This window comes from Erinaceus europaeus, chromosome 13 (assembly GCF_950295315.1).
Source record: "Erinaceus europaeus chromosome 13, mEriEur2.1, whole genome shotgun sequence".
Lineage (NCBI taxonomy): Eukaryota > Metazoa > Chordata > Mammalia > Eulipotyphla > Erinaceidae > Erinaceus > Erinaceus europaeus.
The window spans coordinates 99,996,760-100,015,699 of record NC_080174.1 but is presented as its reverse complement, the minus strand read 5'-3'; the positions used below and the strand labels follow the sequence as shown (position 1 = coordinate 100,015,699).

At 44.0% G+C, this 18,940-nt stretch overlaps 1 protein-coding gene across 1 annotated transcript in view; it reads left to right on the top strand.

The window, feature by feature from the left end:
* SLC25A33 (solute carrier family 25 member 33) overlaps window positions 1-18,940 on the top strand; it is a 39,829-nt gene that overhangs the window by 17,902 nt on the left and 2,987 nt on the right. The window contains exons 3-6 of the mRNA XM_060170942.1: window positions 8,920-8,997; window positions 10,777-10,877; window positions 13,962-14,028; window positions 16,224-16,504. Coding sequence (XP_060026925.1) covers window positions 8,920-8,997; window positions 10,777-10,877; window positions 13,962-14,028; window positions 16,224-16,504 — 527 coding nt within the window. The remainder of the gene's footprint in view (window positions 1-8,919; window positions 8,998-10,776; window positions 10,878-13,961; window positions 14,029-16,223; window positions 16,505-18,940) is intronic.

Genomic DNA, 18,940 nt, shown 5'->3' with positions numbered 1-18,940 from the left:
AAATATTTTTTAAAATCTTAAAAAAAAACATTAAAAATTATTGCTTTCCCTTCACAAATGGTGAAGCAGAGCTGCAGGTGTCTCTCTGTCTCTCTCCTTCTCTATCCCCATTCCCTCTCAATTTCTGTCTCTATCCAATAATAAATTAAAAAAATATTCTTAATGATTGCTTTCCTATATACCATACTATTTCATTAATTCTTCACATCTTATGAGAGATTAGCACTCCAGCTTCACATTACACCTACTTAACAGGTAAGGAAATGCGGTATAGAGGATAAATGGCTTACTTGTGCTAATTTTATGTATATCTACCTATTGCTAATTTTTTTTTTTAACCTGAGCACTGTTCAGCTCTGGCTTATCGTGGTTTGGGAGACTGAGCCTGGGACTTGACAGAGCGTCAGGCATGAGAGTATTTGCATAGCCATTATGCTATCTACCCCTGGCCCTACTGCTAATATCTCAGTCAGCTAAGAGTCAACAGCCCCGACAAGGCCCTGCCCTGCTGCTGCTGCATTCAGTGGCTACAACAGCAGTCCTGGCTTGAGGCTCCCAGGACTGTATTCTCTTACCTCACAACCAAATGCGGTATTCAGAGGGCCTCACAGATCAAATATCTCTCCATGACTTAGGACCACTCCTTCAATTCGGGTGAGGACTTGGTCTCCTGGCTTTGCATTCCCTCTGAACTTCCAGATGCCTGTTTGTCACCTTGGATGTCTGATGGGCATCTTACATCAAATTGAACCTCTCAGAACCTGACTCACAGAGTTTTCTTTGTCTCAGTCAAGACGACTGCCTTATTCCTTCTACATTGGTCTAAAACTTCATTGTTATATTGCAGGCTCTTGGATCTTATTTCTTGCAAACTACAGACAGAATCTAATCCCTTTCCACTCCCTCCTCCACTGCTGTCCTGAAGGAGGGTAGCATGTTTACCCTGTATTATTGCGTTAGCTAATTTATTAGCTAGAGACAGAGAAATTGAGAGGGGAGAGTGAGATAGGAAGACAGAGAGACACCTGCAGCCCTGCTTCAGCACTCATGAAGCATTCCCCCTGCAGGTGGGGACCAGGGGCTTGAACCTGGGTCCTTGAGCACTATAGTGTGAGCACTTAACCAGGTGTGCTACCACCTGCCCCTTGCATTAGCTTTATAACTAATTTGACACGAGACCAGATTCCCTTCTCCATCTTGCCTGTTCTCAGCATAACAGCCAGGGGCTTCTGCTTGGATTCAGACAGGAATCTGGAGGTTTAGAGGGAATGCAATGCTCGGAGACTAGACTTCACGGGAGTGCAGGGCCGCTGGGCCCTCTGAGTAAAGGCTGAAGCTGTCCTGCTGCCTGCCAGACTTCTCTGCTGCTGCCACTCCTGTCCCATACCTCTTTTGGCTTGATACTCTGTAGGTCCTCCTCCAGTACCTTGCAGAAACACTGAAATCTGGGAGACTGGAACATTCAGAGCCTCTGTGCTGAATATTGTCTGCAAGGCTTTTCTAATGTGTCACCTTGCAGGATGGCTTTGTTGTGACCATGATGTCTCAAAGCCAAACCTCCCACCCCAATACCCCCACCTCCTTCCTGATTTACTTTTATCCTCACCACTTATCTCTTGTTTGTCTCTCCTTGTCTCCGTAGATTGTGGTTTGTTTGGATAATTGATATTGCTAATATATATATATTACATGCCTGTCACCTGCAGTCATGCTCCTTCACTCCTGAAGCTTCCCCCTGCAGGTGGGGCCAGGGACTTGAACCTGGGTCCACACACATGGTGATGTATATTCTGTTCTACCAAGTGAGAGACCACCTGGCCCTGTAATCTTTTAGAGAGAAATAATCTTATTTATTTTTTATTATCTTTATTTATTAGAGACAACCAGAAACCAAGAGGGAAGGGAGTGACGGAGGGAGAGAGACAGAGACACCTGCAGCACCTTCACCACTCGTGAAGCTTTCCCCTGCTGGTGGGGACTGGAGGCTCGAACCTGGGTCCTGGCACATTGTAACGTGCACTACCACCAGCTCCAGGACCCCTATTCTTTACAGTACTCAGATACCTTATTTTTTATTTTCAAGTACCTTATTAATCTGAAATTTTGTATTAGTGAACTGGCCTCTACTTTTTAAAAACCAGCTTGTGAGGCCGGGTGGTGGTGCACATGGTTGAGCACTTAGGTTACAGTGCACAAGGACCCAGGCCCTAGCCCCTGGTCCCCACCTACAGGGGGAAAGCTTTGTGAGTAGTTAAGCAGGGCTGCAGGAGTCTCTCTGTCTCTTCCTATCTCCCCCTACCCTCTCTGTTTCTGGCTTTCTCTAACTAATAAGTAAAAATGAAGATAATAGTGGTCCGGGAGGTGGCGCAGTAGATAAAGCATTGGACTCTCAAGCAAGAGGCCCTGAGCTCGATCCCCGGCAGCACATGTGCCAGAGTGATGTCTGGTTCCTTTTCTCTCTCTCTCTCTTCCTGTCTTTCTCATAAATAAATTTTTTTTTTAAAAAAAATGAAGTTAATAAAAAAAAAATTTTAAATAAAGTATAGGGGGTCGCACGGTAGTGCAGCGGGTTAAGCGCACATGGCGCAACGCACAAGGACCAGCATAAGGATCCCAGTTTGAGCCCCCGGCTCCCCACCTGCAGGGGGGTCGCTTCACAGGTGGTGAAGCAGGTCTGCAGGTGTCTGTCTTTCTCTCCCGTTCTCTGTCTTCCCCTCCTCTCTCCATTTCTCTCTGTCCTATCCAACAACAACAACATCAATAACTACAATAATAACCACAACAAGGGAAACAAAAGGGGGTGTCTCCAGGAGCAGTGGATTCATGGTGCAGGCACTGAGTCCAGCAGTAACCCTGGAGGCAAAAAAATAAAAGTATATAAAAAGAAACCAGCTTGATCAGATGAGGTCTGTGTTGTGTTGCTATGATCTAAAACTAGTGAAGAGAATAGAAAGTCAAGCAAGACCTTTATTGAAAGTTTATGGGGTAGGGAGGGGGGTATACAACTGGAAAAATCAGTCTGAGCCCTAACATGACTTATTTTGAAACTGCAGCCTATATTTATAGAAGGCACTTGACTGTTTGTGAAAGCATCTAGATAGGTTAAAGGTTTGAATTATGTAACAGGCTTGACTCTTTGCCCTCTGTTAGAACATGTAACTATGGAGACTGTCTTTCTGCAGTTCTTAAAAGGCCTGAGTCACTTGAGGACACACGTCCCTACTGCATTATGGTAAAAGGCTTCAAGCTTCCTGGAGCCAGAGATACTCTTTTTTTTTTTTTTAATTTTTTAATTATATTTATTCCTTTTTGTTGCCCTTGTTTTATTGTTGTAGTAATTATTATTGATGTTGTCGGTGTTGGATAGAACAGAGAGAAATGGAGAGAGGAGAGGAAGACAGAAGGGGGAGAGAAAGAGATACCTGCAGACCTGCTTCACCACCTGTGAAGCGACTCCCCTGCGGGTGGGGAGCCGGGGCCTCGAACCAGGATCCTTACGCTGGTCCTTGCGCTTTGCACCATGTGCGTTTAACCCCGCTGTGCTATTGCCCGACTCCCACCAGAGATACTCGTAATTGTGTTTAAATGATTACTTGGATCACTGTGTACAATACTAGGGACCACAAATAAACCTGAAACTTTAAAAACTGAATATCCTGAGAATGGAAATCTTTACTGTGTATTGTATTAGAAGACGTAGATCCTCTCTCTCTCTGTCTGTCTAGGTAAACCTGCCATCATTGTGACTAAGGGCCCTCAGGATCTCTTTCTCTCTCTCTCTCTCATGGCTCCTGTGTACTCCACCATGTGGGTATTCTCAATTTTCCTGAGTAAAGCTTAAAATTTCAGGGGGAAAAAGCATAGATCACTTGAGGGTGTTATGTGAGAGCTTGCTCAGAGAATTTTGCTTCTTACAATATTGAGGGGGTCAGGTGGTAACACAGCAGGGTAAGCACACACGGCATGAAGCTCAAGGATCCCAGTTCAAGCCCTCTGCTCCCCACCTGTAGGGGGGGGCACTTCATGGGCAGCGAAGCAGGTCTGCAGGTGTCTTTCTCTTCCCCTCTCTGTCTTCCCCTCCTCTCTCAGTTTCTCTCTGTCCTATCCAACAACAGCAGTGACAAAAAGTAATAATGACAACAAGGGCAACAAAATGGGGAAAATGGCCTCCAGGAGCAGTGGATTCGTAGTGCTGGCACTGAGCCCCACAATAATCCTGGAGGCAGAAAGGGGAAAAAAAAAACTATTGAGATAGAGTAAAAGTAAACACAGGTGGAAAGATTAAGTTTTCATACCTTTGTTAAAAACCAAGTGGTTTGGTTTTGGCAAGTATGAAAACTGATGGATTCTCCATGACATGCCTTCTGAGTGTTAGGGTTACAGAAACCCTTGCTTCCGTGACTGCGCTGTTTTTATACCCTGTGCTCCATAGCTCTTTTTTTCTTTTTTCCTTAAAAGATTTTTTTATTTTAAAATAATCTTGAACTTAGAGGAAAAGTACAGAAATTCTTTGTGATGCCCTTGTACCTGGATTTGCTTTTTATTCTGTTCTCAGATTGTTTATTCTGCTGTGTAAAAATAAATTTAGTGAGGCCAGGTGGTGCATACCTGGTTGAGCACACGTGTTATTATGTGCAAGGACCCAGGTTCAAGCCCCTGGTCCCCTGCAAGGGGAAAACTTCACGAGTGGTGAAGTAGGGCTGCTGGTATCTCTCTGTCTCTCTTCCTCTCTATTTCCCTTTCTTATTCTCCCCCTCTCAGTTTCTGGTTGTCTCTATCCAATAAATAAAGATAATAAAAATTAAAAAAGAAATAAATTTGGCCTTTGTATATTGATTTTGTTCCTACAGCCTTAAGGAACTCCCTTGTTATTTACAGTAATGTTTAGTGGACTCACTAGTATATTTGTACAGAAGATTATGCTGCATCCTATTAAAGACAGGTTTTACCATTATTTTTCCCATTTAGATACCTTTTTTCTTTTCTAACTTAAAGCCTATGACTTTTTAACTTAAAGACAAGAATATTATTCTGATCAGTTAAAATATTTTACAAATGGGGGTCAGGCGGTGGCGCAGCAGGTTAAGGGCATGTGGTGCAAAGCACAAAGACCTGCGTGAGGATCCCAGTTCGAGGCCCCGGCTCCCCACCCGCAGGGGAGTTGCTTCACAGGTGGTGAAGCAGGTCTGCAGGTGTCTGTCTTTCTCTCCCCCTCTCTGTCTTCCCCTCCTCTCTCCATTTCTCTCTATCCTATCCAACAACAAATGATAAGAACAATAACAATAATAACCACAACAAGGCTATAACAACAACGGCAACAAAAGGGGAAAAAATGGCCTCCAGAAGCAGTGGATTCATGGTGCAGGCACTGAGCCCCAGCAATAACCCTGGAGGCAAAAAAAAAAATTTTTTTTTTTTTTTTACAAACATCCAAAAATGGAGAAAAGCAAAGTTTTAGTTTTCACTTTTAGCGAATTTAGACTATGAATAATTATGCTAAATCTGAGGAAGAATGGGACCTCAAAGACAGCTAGCTACAAATGGACATTTGAATATTATTCAACATACCATAGGCCAGAAGCCTCAACTTTTTCTGCTCCAGAAATTTTCACAAGCTTTTGGAAGTTTTTATTTCTATAGGAAGTAAAAATTTGTAGAAATAGCATTAGGAATATTCACTTTAATATTAGCCCTACAAGAATTCATGAATATCCTTTCTTCATTACCTTCAGTGTCATAATGAATGCAGAATATTACACAAACTCTTGAACTATGCTATTTGTGAGCTAGATCAACTTAGAATATTGTCAAATTAGAGATACTAGTTGTCAAGTAAAGGAAAAAGTGAGGAAAGGAACTTAGAGAAGACCCTCATATAACAGTGTAAATTCTCTTACATACTCTGAAATATTTTGTCTTATTATTTTATTTATTTATTGTATAGAGACAGGCAGAAATCAAGAGAGGAAAAGGGAGATATGGGGGGGGTAGACACTTGCAGCCCTGCTTCACCACTCACAAAGGTTTCCCCCTCCAGGTGGGGACTGGGGGCTTGAACCCGGGTCCTTGCTCACTGTAACATGTGCGCTCAACCTGGTGCTCCACCACCCAGCCCCCATACTCTGAAATTTGAGCTATCAGAATGAATGCATTTAACCAAATGGAAGAGTCGTGGACAAAATGCCAGTAAAGAATATTCTGGGGAGTCAGGTGGTAGTGCAGTGGGTTAAGCGCAGGTGGCGCAAAGCGCAAGAACCAGCCTAAGGATCCCGGTTCAAGCCCCGGCTCCCCACCTGCAGGGGTGTTGCTTCACAAAAGGTGAAGCAAGTCTGCAGGTGTCTATCTTTCTCTCCTCCTCTCTTGTCTTCCCCTCCTCTCTTGATTTCTCTCTGTCCTATCCAACAACAACAACATCATTCATAACTACGACAATAAAAAAAAAAAGAGCAATAAAGGAATAAATAATAATAATAAAAGAATATTCTGTATGGTCCTTTCAGGGTTGGCTTTGGTTTTGAGGGTGTGTGTGTGAACTTTAGTGAGGAGCTAGTTATAGCACAGTTGACGATACATGGGCACAATCTCACGTCTCCCCCTTTCAGAGTTTCTCTTTTAGTCACTTTGAATCAGAAGTTCTATTGAACATTAAGCATGTTGGCATGGGTATGGAAAATCCAGACCTCGTGTCACTGGCAGGGATCTGAAGCAGTGCAACTGCCACGGTAGAGTTTAATGGATGCTCAAAAAAAACAAGGTCACCGGGAGTCAGGCGGTAGCCCAGCGGGTTACACGCAGGTGGCACAAAGCACATGGACCAGCGTGAGGATCCCGGTTTGAGCCCCCGGCTCCCCACCTGCAGGGGAGTCACTTCACAGGCGGTGAAGCAGGTCTGCAGGTGTCTGTCTTTCTCTCCCCCTCTCTGTCTTCCCCTCCTCTCTCCATTTCTCTCTGTCCTATCCAACAATGACGATGTCATTAACAACAACAATAATAACTACAACAATAAAAAGCAAGGGCAACAAAAGGTAATAAATAAATTTTTTTTTTAAAAAAAAGGTCACCATGTGAGCCAGTGATTACACCTTTTTTTTAAATAGGACAAAGTGAAATGGTAGGGTGGGTGGGGTGGGTAGAGAGAAAGTGATGATACCTACAGCATGATATCACCTCCCTTTTATGAGGGGGCCAGGAGCTTGAACCTGGGTCCTTGTTCATGGTAACATGTGTGTTCAACCACGTGTGCCTGGCCCCCTTTGTTCCATTTCTGAATAGATATCCCCCAATTTAAAGGAGGGCCTTGAACACATTTTAGGACACCCCTGTTCATAGCAGCAGCATTCATGGTAGGAAAAGGGAGAAGTAACTGAAATATCCTCTGATAGAGAAATGAGTGTACAGTACATGGTAGTATGGATACATACAGTGGAATATTATTTAGCTTTTTAAAAGAATGAAGTCCAGCAAATGCTACAACATAAATGAACTTTAAAAACACTGTGCTGAGGGAGTCAGGCGGTGGCTCAGCAAGTTAAGCACACGTGGCACAAAGCGCAAGGACGGGCATAAGGATCCCAGTTCAAGTCCCCGGCCCCCCACCTGTAGGGAAGTCACTTCACAGGCGGTGAAGCAGGTCTGCAGGTGTCTGTCTGTCTCTTCCCCCTCTGTCTTCTCCTCTCTCCATTTCTCTCTGTCCTATCCAATAACAACATCAATAACCACAACAATGTTAAACAACAAGGGCAACAAAAGGGAAAATAAATAAAATGAAATATAAAAAAAAATAAAGTAAAAAAAATCAGCCACTCACTGAAATACAGCTGGGCTCACAGAGACAGTCCAAAGTAGTGTTTGCCAGGGGTTTGGAAGAGGAGTTTGTGTTTAACAGACATGTAATTTCACTTTGACTAGATGAAAAATTTCTGGAGATGAATGGTGGTGATTGTTGAACTATGTAAATGTAATTAGAAAGAAAAATTACATTTATCTAGCCTCTGCAGCTGGCTTTTCTGTTCTTGATAGCACATTTTGGCAGCTACCATTATAGGTAAAGATAAGGACTACAGTTTTATTGAGCCCAGAAAAAACTCCATCCAAAAGCATCTCTGATCCTCCTCCTCAGTGGGTCCTGTTACGGTGCTGTTTGGCACATAAGACCCTTCACCAGAAGCTCACTGGCCTCAGAGGGGCCCAGTGTGCAGCAGAAACCCCAAGCACCTTGCTTCTATGTCAACACGGAAAATGGCTTTGTCGAAAGCTTATCAGACTAACGCTTTTTCTTTTCTTTTTTGTTTTAAATATTTATTCATTTCCTTTTGTTCCCCTTGTTTTATGGTTGTTGTTGTTGTTATTGATGTCATCGTTGTTAGATAGGACAGGGAGAAATGGAGAGAGGAGGGGAAGACAGAGGGGAGAGAAAGACAGACACCTGCAGACCTGCTTCACCGCCTGTGAAGCGACTCCCCTGCAGGTGGGGAGCCGGGGGCTCAAACCAGGATCCTTACGCCGGTCCTTGCGCTTTGCCCCATGTGTGCTTAACCTGTTGCGCTGCCTCCCGACTCCCAGACTAACGCTTTTTCACTGGAGTGATGAAAGCTGTGTTCTTCAGCCTTCTGAGTCAGTGTTGTGTGATCAGATAAGATGTGGATCCTATGGTCTGGGAGATGGCACAGTGGATAAAGCACTGGACTCTCAAGCATGAGGTCCTGAGTTCAGTCCCCAGCAGCACATGGACCAGACTAATGTCTAATTCCTTCCATCTCTCTCCCCTAGCTTTCTCATGAATAAATAAATGAAAACTTTTTTTAAAAAAAAGATTATGGATCTTATAAGCATTCTGTTCTTTATTCAAGGAGCTAATGTGAAAGTCTGAGCCTTGTTGTTTCACAAAGACCTTTAAAGATATGTTTTCTTATTATTCAGGTCTATCTTGGAGAAGGAGGGACCAAAGTCACTTTTTAGAGGCTTGGGTCCAAATTTGGTCGGCGTAGCACCATCAAGGTAAGTGTTAAAGTTTCAGCTAGCTTGTTGCATTCAGTATATACTGTCACGAGTCCTTTCTTAGCAAAAGGCAGTAGTGCTAGGTGCCAGCGCAAGTACATCTGATACAGAAATTGTGGTAGCTGTTGAGTGGGTATAAGTATATGTAACAGAGGTTCCTGTTATTTAGTTCTTTATTGAAAACCAGCCTGCTCTTACCATCTGGAACCTTCTCTAAGTAAGAGGTTGCTATTGGAGGTACCTTATGTGGCCAGCGGCACCTGGGAGCCTGTTAGAACGACGCCGTCTCGGGCCTGCTCAGGCTTACTCGAGAATCTTCATTCTGGCAGCGTCCCGGTCACTCATGCACTTGGAAGCACTGATAGAAAGGATGCTTTGTTTGTTTTACTTTTCCTCCTCTTTTGTTACCCTTGTCATTTTATTGTTATTGTAGTTTTTGTTGTTATTGATGTCATTGTTGGATTAGAGAGAGGAGGGGAAGACAGGGGGAGAGAAAGACAGACACCTGCAGACCTGCTTCACTGCCTATGAGGCGACTCCCCTGCAGGTGGGGAGCCAGGGGGTAGAACCAGGATCCTTACGCCGGCCCTTGCGCTTTGCGCCACGTGTGCTTAACCCGCTGCGCTACCGCCCTACTCCCTTTTTTTTTTTTTTAATATTTATTTCCTTTTGTTGCCCTTGTTTTATTGTTGTAGTTATAATTATTGTTACTGATGTTGTCGTTGTTGGATAGGACGGAGAGAAATGGAGAGAGGAGGGAAGACAGAGGGGGAGAGAAAGACAGACACCTGCAGACCTGCTTCACCACCTGTGAAGCGACTCCCCTGCAGGTGGGGAGCCAGGGGCTAGAACCGGGATCCTTTCACAAGGACCGCCTTGTGCTTTGCACCACATGCACTTAACCCGCTGCGCTACCGCCAGCTCCTGTAGATACAGATTCTCACTCAAATCTTGTTCTTTTTAGAATTTTAGCTTGTGTGTGCAATCTGTTTAATAATAATGATATAAAGCACTCATCTGTGGAAAATAATTCTGCTTTATTAGTGGCAAGCATTCTGCAGAAGTGTAGAAGGGAAGTTAAGAGCGGTTTTTGCTTATTGACAGTGCTAACACCTCCTCATCTGATGTAGCTTCCCAGCTACATCTTGGAATCTAGAAAAAGTGAGAATTTGTTTGATAACACAGTAATGATCGAGATCCTGTTGGAGAATATTAAATTACTGGCCCACTGGTGGAGGAGGTGGGGCAGGTATTTTTCCTGGCCTTGTTGGAGAAGGAGCAGGGGAAATCCCAACCAGATTTAACTTCCTAGCTTCCAGAAGAGAAGATACAGAACAGGAAAAGTAGAGAGCTGTGGGGGAGCCTGGCTCGGTGTCATCTGCAGTAATCACTCACATGATCTTGAGCCATCAGAAAATGTTCACGTTACAGCTGATGTTTTGGTGGGAGACATCACAGGTGTGGCGTGTGTTTGGCATAACCACAATGTTTTAAGTTAGAGTGTGTGATAGTACTTACAGAATTGGCATGTATCCAAAGCGAAGAATGTGAATGGACTTTGGAGAAGTGTTTTACCAGGACTTCAGGAGGGACTAGCAGAAATGTCCTGATGATATCTGCAAGAGGTTTTGATTCTAAATCACAGGTAAAGGCCTGACTCTGGGCTCTCCAACGTGTGACTTCCTCTCTGTGCCACACTCCTTATTGTTCGGCGTGTGACAGAGAAGGGAGCTCACCCTGTAGCGATGTCTTTACGGCCTTCTCTCTCTGGTCTGACAGGGCTGTGTACTTTGCATGCTACTCCAAAGCCAAAGAGCAGTTCAGTGGCGTCTTCGTGCCTGATAGCAACGCTGTGCACGCTTTCTCAGCCGGCTCTGCAGGTATGTTGCCCCAGCAGGTGCAGACGGGTCTCGCTCCTAAAGCATGTGTTGTGCCAAACAGCATCTTCCAGGACTTGGATTATCAACTTTCCACTACTTTTGCAGCAAAGAATGTTTTTTCAGAGCTTTATGTTAGATTAGAGCTGATAAAATGAGTGAGAACAGTTTGTAGCTTGGTTCCATTTTCTAAAGCTTCATTCTCCCCTAAGATGCACATGTTCTCCTGCATGCTACTGTTGGAGTTATGTTTCTTTAAAAAAAAAAAAATTAACATGTCAATCATGTCTCTCTATTTCATTAAGTATCTTCTTAAATTCTGGTTACTTTATTTACAGCTCCTTCCTTCTAGCAGCCAGCATGACCAGGGTACAGCTGCTCCTTAGCAGGGAGGGTTTAGGGCCTATGCTGTTCTTTCAGTGCCTCCACAACAGGCCATCTGGCTCCTCTTCTCTTACCTCTCCCAACCCCCTGGGAAATACATGGCCCAAAAAATAAACTTGTAGAGAGAAGGGAGTGTGTATTTTTATATGGAGTTTTGTCTCTGTATATATAATTTATTTATTTCCTTTTGTTGCCCTTGTTGCTTTTTATTGTTGTTGTTACTGTCATTGTTGGATAGGACAGAGAGAAATGGAGAGAGGAGGGGAAGACAGAGGGGAGAGAAAGACAGACACCTGCAGACCTGCTTCACCGCCTGTGAAGCGACTCCCCTGCAGGTGGGGAGCCGGGGCTCGAACCAGAATCCTTACACTGGTCCTTGCGCTTTGCGCCACATGCGGTTAACCTGCTGCGCTACTGCCTGACTCCCCCTTTTTTTTCCTTTTTTTTAATGTTTATTTATTCTGCTTTTGTTGCCCTTCTTGTTTTATTGTTGTTGTTACTGATGTCATTGTTGGATAGGACAGAGAGAAATGGAGAGAGGGGGAGAGAAAGATAGACACTGCAGACCTGTTTCACCAATTGTGAAACGACTCCCCTGCTGGGGGCTCGAACCAGGATCCTTACGCTGGTCCTTGAGCTTTGCGTCACCTGCGCTTATTAACCTGCTGTGCTACCACCCAACTCCCTCCCCCTTTTTTTTAAGCAGGTATTTTAGGGGGCCGGGCGGTAGCACACATGGTACAAAGCACAAGGACCAACGCAAGGATCCTGGCTCCCCAACTGCAGGGGAGTCGCTTTACAAGTGGTGAAGCAGGTCTGCAGGTGTCTTTCTCTCCCCGTCTCTGTCTTCCCCTCCTCTCTCCATTTCTCTCTGTCCTATCCAACAACAGTGAGAAAAAAGATAACCCTGGAGGCAAAAAAAAAAAAAAAAGGTATTTAGAGAACTTGAAGTAGCCTTTTACAGAAAAAGACAAAAGCAAAAATGTTGCATCCTACCATCCTATAACAGACACTATGCCCCATTTTGTTTTTACAGCTTTGACATCACAGATAATCTCTGGACCACAAATAGTAGTTTGGTGAACTGCTTCTCACAGTGTGTTTCCAGTGAAAACATAGGAACTAATCTTTTTAGGACTACAGAGTAGATGAGGTGTCAGAGGAGAGCCACGGTGTATTAGGTGATGTCATGATATTGTCGTGTTAAGTGGTTCATTTTTTATTTTTGAGAGAGAGCGAGTACCTGGGTCACATAAATGGTAAAGCAGGGCCCTATCCAAGTAAGCCTTTAGCCAGGCCAGAGAAGGCTTGCTTTAAAAGACTCTTAGAAGCATTATCAGTCTTGCCATATCTGTTTCACAGCCAGTCAGATACTTGATGATAGAATGTGAGACTTACTGTGCTACCAGTGCAAGCCATTAGCATGTGCCCCTCTTGGGTGCATGCACTCTCTCTCTTGCTCTCTAATATGAAATAACGAATAAATAATTCTTTTTATTTATTTAAGAAAGGAGACATTAACAAAATCATAGGATGGGGGGTACAACTCCACACAATTCCCACCACCCAATCTCTATATCCCGTCCCCTCCCCACTACCTTTCCCATTCTCTATCCCTCTGGGAGAATGGACCCAGCATCGTTGTGGGTTGCAGAAGGTGGAAGGTCTGGCTTCTGTAATTGCTTCCCTGCTGAACATGGGCATTGACTGGTCGATCCATACTCCCAGTCTGCCTCTCTCTTTCCCTAGTGGGGCAGGGCTCTGGGGAAGCAGAGCTCCAGGACTCATTGGTGGAGTCTTCAGTCCAGGGAAGCCTGACCAGCATCCTCATGGCATCTGGAACCTGGGGGCTGAAAAGAGAGTTAACATACAAAGCCAAACAAATTGTTGAAGAATCATGGACCCAAAGGATGGAATAGTGGAGATAAAGTGTTGGGGGGTACTCACTGCAAACTCTAGTGTACTACTGCTTTCAGGTATATATTTGCCCTGGTTTATGAATAAATAATTCTTAATGTCAAATTTCCTGAAATTGTCAGTCGGATATTAAAGTGTCTGGGCTAAAAGATAGCTCAGCCAGTAGAGAGCACTCTACCATGTTTGCGGGCCTGGGTTTGTGCCCTAGCACCACACCAGGACGCCAGAACAGTGCTCAGCTCTGGTTTACAGCAGTACTGGAGACTGAACCTGGGACCTTTGGTGCCTCGGGCATGAAAATCTGGTTTGATAACTATTATCATGGCCATGGTGCTGTCACCCCAGCCTGTTTTTATTTTCTTGGATAAGATAGATAACAGCATCGATTTCTTTAGTGCAGTGGGGGCTGGGTTGGACTCGGGTGGAATGAATGGTCAGACAGCACACTATCCGAGGCAGCTACCTCACCGCAACTTTTAAAAACATATTGTTTCTGGACCTGAAGCTTATAGTTGCCTTTACATACTTCCTCCTTTTTCCTAAGAATAACAAATATCAACAGCACCACCTCAAGGTTGGGAATACTAGATGAGACTAGAAAATGGAGAGGTCTCTTTAGGTCTATATTTAGTAAAAGTGCTGTGTTTTAGGAGACAGTAGCTTCCATCAGTGTAAAAACATGCCTGCCTGCTACTGAAAGCCTGACTGCAAAATTTGTCATCCAGGGTAGACAGTTTTAGTACGTTAAACTGTGTTTAGTGATGACATTTTGTTTTTTTCTTCCAGCTTTTGTCACAAATACTTTAATGAACCCTATATGGATGGTGAAAACCCGGATGCAGCTAGAACGGAAGTAAGTCACTCACTGATTCTCAGTGTAAGAATTCTGGGTCCCCCATCCGCCCTGTTCCATCTGTGGCTTGAGATAAAAGTTCTCAGCCATTCCATCCTTTCTAGATGGTTTTCTTCCCTGAGTATGAGTACACACAGAAACTCCTTTTAAGAAGAAGATCTTTACATGCCATAAACCAGACAAGAGTTTAGTAACCAACATATATAAAGAGCTTGCCAAACTCAACAACAAAACAACAAATAACCCCATCCAAAAATGAGGGGAAGACATGGACAGAATATTCACCACAGAAGAGATCCAAAAGGCTGAGAAACACATGAAAAAATGCTCCAAGTCTCTGATTGTCAGAGAAATGCAAATAAAGACAACAACGAGATACCATTTCACTCCTGTGAGAATGTCAGACATCAGAAAAGGTAACAGCAGCAAATGCTGGAGAGGGTGTGGGGTCAAAGGAACCTTCCTGCACTGCTGGTGGGAATGTCAATGGGTCCAACCTCTGTGGAGAATAGTCTGGAGAACTCTCAGAAGGCTAGAAATGGACCTACCCTATGATCCTGCAATTCCTCTCCTGGGGATATATCCTAAGGAACCCAACATATCCATCCAAAAAGATCTATGTACACATATGTTCTTGGCAGCACAATTTGTAATAGCCAAAACCTGGAAGCAACCCAGGTGTCCAACAACAGATGAGTGGCTGAGCAAGCTGTGGTCTATATGCACAATGGAATACTACTCAGCTGTAAAAAATGGTGACTTCACCGTTTTCAGCTGATTTTGGATGGACCTTGAAAAAAATCATGTTGAGTGAACTAAGTCAGAAACAGAAGGATGAATATGGGATGATCTCACTCTCAGGCAGAAGTTGAAAAAATCAGAAAAGAAAACACAAGTAGAACCTGAAATGGAATTGGCATATTGCACCAAAGTAAAAGACTTGTGGGTGGGTGGGGAGAATACAGGTCCATGAAGGATTCAGAGGACCTAGTGGGGTTGTATTGTTATATGGGAAACTGGGGAATGTTATGCATGTACAAACCATTGTACTTACTGTTGAACGTAAAACATTAATTCCCCAATAAAAAAAAATAGGAAAAAAAAAAAAGAATCGTACTCTAAGTAGGGAATTGAACAAAACTGTGACACCTGGCCTTGCAGGAAGACAGTTTCCTGTGATTTCTGGACCCTGAAGTTCAGCGAGTTTCTCTTTTATAGTAAACTAGTACACAGAGAAAGGCTGGGTAATGATTCACAGTGCAGTATCTGTGAGACAGGAAGAGGTAGTAAAGGGCTTAAAGCCCTCAATGCCATGCAAACACTAAAATTAAGGGGATTACACTTGGAATTTATAGCTGTCCTAAAGACCAGTGTAAGGATCCCAGTTTGAGCTCCCAGCTCCCCACCTGCAGGGGTCACTTCACAAGCGGTGAAGCAGGTCTGCAGGTGTCTGTCTTTCTCTCCCCCTGTCTTCCCTTCCTCTCTGTCCTATCCAACAACGACAACATCAGTAAACAACAAGGGCAACAAAAAGGGAAAATAAATAAACATTTAAAAAGAAAGAAAAAATATATTTTAAAAAAAGGTCCCCCTACCCGCACCTTTACAACTATGTAAATCCAGTATTTGTACCACAGTTAACTGTTCTGTTTTCAGATCATTGGATGAGGCTGTGTTGCAGTGTTGCAGTAATACTGTCCTCAGTGAATAGCGCTGTCCTGCTCATAGCTCTTTCCAGACGCAGATCAGAGTTTGTGTGGATCTTGACCCAGATGTGCATGCTGAGTTGTCAGGAGCCCTGCTGATGGGGCTGGCCTCACACTAGGCCCCATTCAGCAAGCACCGAGCAATTTACCTGCGAGTGATTTCTCTTATATTTATTTTATTTTCCCTTTTGTTGCCCTTGTTGTTTTTCATTGTTGTTGTAGTTGTTGTTATAGCTGTTGTTGTCGTTGGATAGGACAGAGAGAAATGGAGAGAGGAGGGGAAGACAGAGAGGGGGAGAGAAAGACACCTGCAGACCTGCTTCACTGCCTGTGAAGCGACTTCCCTGCAGGTAGGGAGCCCGGGGGCTCAAACCTGGATCTTTACGCCAGTCCTTGTGCTTTGCGCCACATGTGCTTAACCCACTGCACTACCACCCGACTCCCTCATCGACAGGTTTTAATAGCCGTCCTTTGGTTTCCCCTGTGCAGAGTGCGAGGCTCCAAGCAGATGAACACACTCCAGTGTGCGCGCTATGTTTACCGCACAGAAGGCATCCGGGGCTTCTACCGGGGACTGACAGCTTCCTATGCTGGGATTTCAGAAACCATCATCTGTTTTGCTATTTATGAGAGTTTGAAGAAGTACCTAAAAGAAGCTCCATTTGCTGCTTCTACAAATGGGACTGAGAAAAATTCCACAAGTTTTTTTGGACTTATGGCAGCTGCTGCTGTTTCTAAGGGATGTGCCTCCTGTATTGCTTATCCACATGGTATGTTGGCTTTTTAACACTTTGTCTGTCAGCGTCTCTGGGCCTGTGTGGTTCCAGCTGAAATGCCTGTAGTAGGTAAATGAGTGAAAATGACTTGAGTTGTCTGTGTTGGAACTCAACTCAAGTTAATTATGATCAGAACTTGCCGTGTAGAAGTCACATCACCGGGCGGTAGTACAGCGGGTTAAGTGCACGTGGTGCAAAGCGTAAGGACTGGAGTAAGGATCCCTGTTCAAGCCCCGGCTCCCCACCTACAGGGGAGTCGCTTCACAGGCAGTGAAGCAGGTCTACAGGTGTCTGTCTTTCTCTCCCCCTCTCTGTCTTCCCCTCCTCTCTCCATTTCTCTCTGTCCTATCCAACAACAACAATAATAACTACAACAACAATAAAACAACAAGGGCAACAAAAGGGAATAAATAAATAAATTTTTTTTAAATGTGCTTATTAAAATAGGACTTCTGAAATCTTTTTTTTTTAATATTTTTACTTCCTTTTGTTGCCCTTGTTTTTATTGTGCAGTATTTTTTTAACTTTTTATTTATAAAAAGGAAACATTGACAAAAACCATAGGATAAGAGGGGTACAACTTTGCGCAATTCCTACCACCAGAACTCCATATCCCATCCTATCCCAATAGCTTTCCTATTCTTTATCCCTCTGGGAGTCATTATGGGATGCAGAAGGTGGAAGGTCTGGCTTCTGTAATTGCTTCCCCACTGAACATGGGTGTTGACAGGTTGATCCATACTCCTAGCCTGCCTCTCTCTTTCTTTAGTGGGGAATCGGAGCTCCAGGACACACTGGTGTGGTTGTCTGTCCAGGGAAGATTGGTCGGCATCATGCTGGCATCTGGAACCTGGTGGTTGACAAGAGAGTTAACATACAAAGTCAAACAAATTGTTGACCAATCATGGACCTAAGGGCTGGAATAGTGCAGATGAAGAGTTGGGGGGGGGGGTCCTCCATTTTGTAGATAGCTAGTTGGCATATTTTAGTTAAATTCCAAAGGGCCTGTGGCTATACCAGGTTTTTGTTTTGTTTCCTTTTTCTTTTTGCCCCTGAGCCTGAAATCTGTTAATACAAGTAGATCCAAGTTATTGTCTGGGGAGATGGTGTCATGGCTGGGAAAAGGACCAGAAAGCTGGATCAGGGAAGAGAGTAGCTCCCTAATATGAGAAAGGGGTACAAATATTGTTGACTGTAAACCCCATCAATTTGATGTGATCTGGGGCCCATAATTAGCTTAGGAGCTTGTGTGACCTCTGCATCCCTCTAGATCTGAGCTCACATTCTATGGTCATGAGTAGGAATGTTCCAAGCTGCCCCAATATCAGGACCCATCTTCCTCAGGTGTAGCATAGAGTATGTTGTCCAGCCTCCCTTTAGAGGATGGAACATTCTTTACCGTTGTTGATCCATGTTGAGGGCAAGGTCCTCTGGGGGGCCCATAAAGGGGTCTATTGTGTTGTTCCTGATAGAGATGACCGGTAACAATGGAGAGAGGGATTTATTCAAGTTCTGGGCCCATCAAGTATGTTTGGGAACCTCAGGACTCCCCAGTTAGGGCCCCATCAGATGGGGTGGCCTGTTAATGACTAAAGAGCCATCGTTAAAGTATGCCAGTCTCTTGCCCTTACTCAGCTTTTGCAGTCCTTGCTTTGATAAAGTTAGCTTTGGAGTGACTGAAGGAAGTGTAATAGGAAGTAGGTGAGGAGGGTATCTGAGTCTAAGCAGACACTATTTCATTAGGAACTAACTTGATACTGACTCACTACAGACTATTGTGTATTTTTGCTTTCAGGTATATATTTTGCCTTAATTTATGGACACATGTGAACATATGCTCTGTCTTACGGGACCTGGTCTATATCTAGGCTTTGGGACTTTGTTAGGAAGTGAACCTCCTAGAATGGAATTAGAGAATACCATGAAAGGAAAGGTCTCACTTGAGTGATGAGGCTGAAGGGTTGGCATTCCACGCCTGATGTCTCTGGACACAGTCTGAAGTGAAGCATGCTGAGGTGGTACTCATTGCATTGATTAGGTTGGGATCGGCAGATGCAATATCACTTGGTATGACTTGAGAGAAGCATGCAGGAAAGTGAGCCCCACCCCAGAGGTTCCAGGATTAGGGGAAATATAGGCTCTATAGAGGAAGCAGTAGGTTCCTGTTTTCTTAGGGTTTAAGAAGGCAATAGATAGTTACTGCTATAATCACATTGTTTGGCAATTGGGTTAACTTTGAAAAATCCCTCTGTTAGGATTTGCTGTATCATACACGACATCACCATAATTTATGTCCTTTGACATTATTTGTATATAGCTGTGCCACCGGTTGCTTCTGTTCTCCCTGGACTAATTAAGAGTCAACATATCAAAGACTCAGCCTATGTATTAAAAAGACTCAATCTATGGTTTTAAAAGTTTGAGACATTC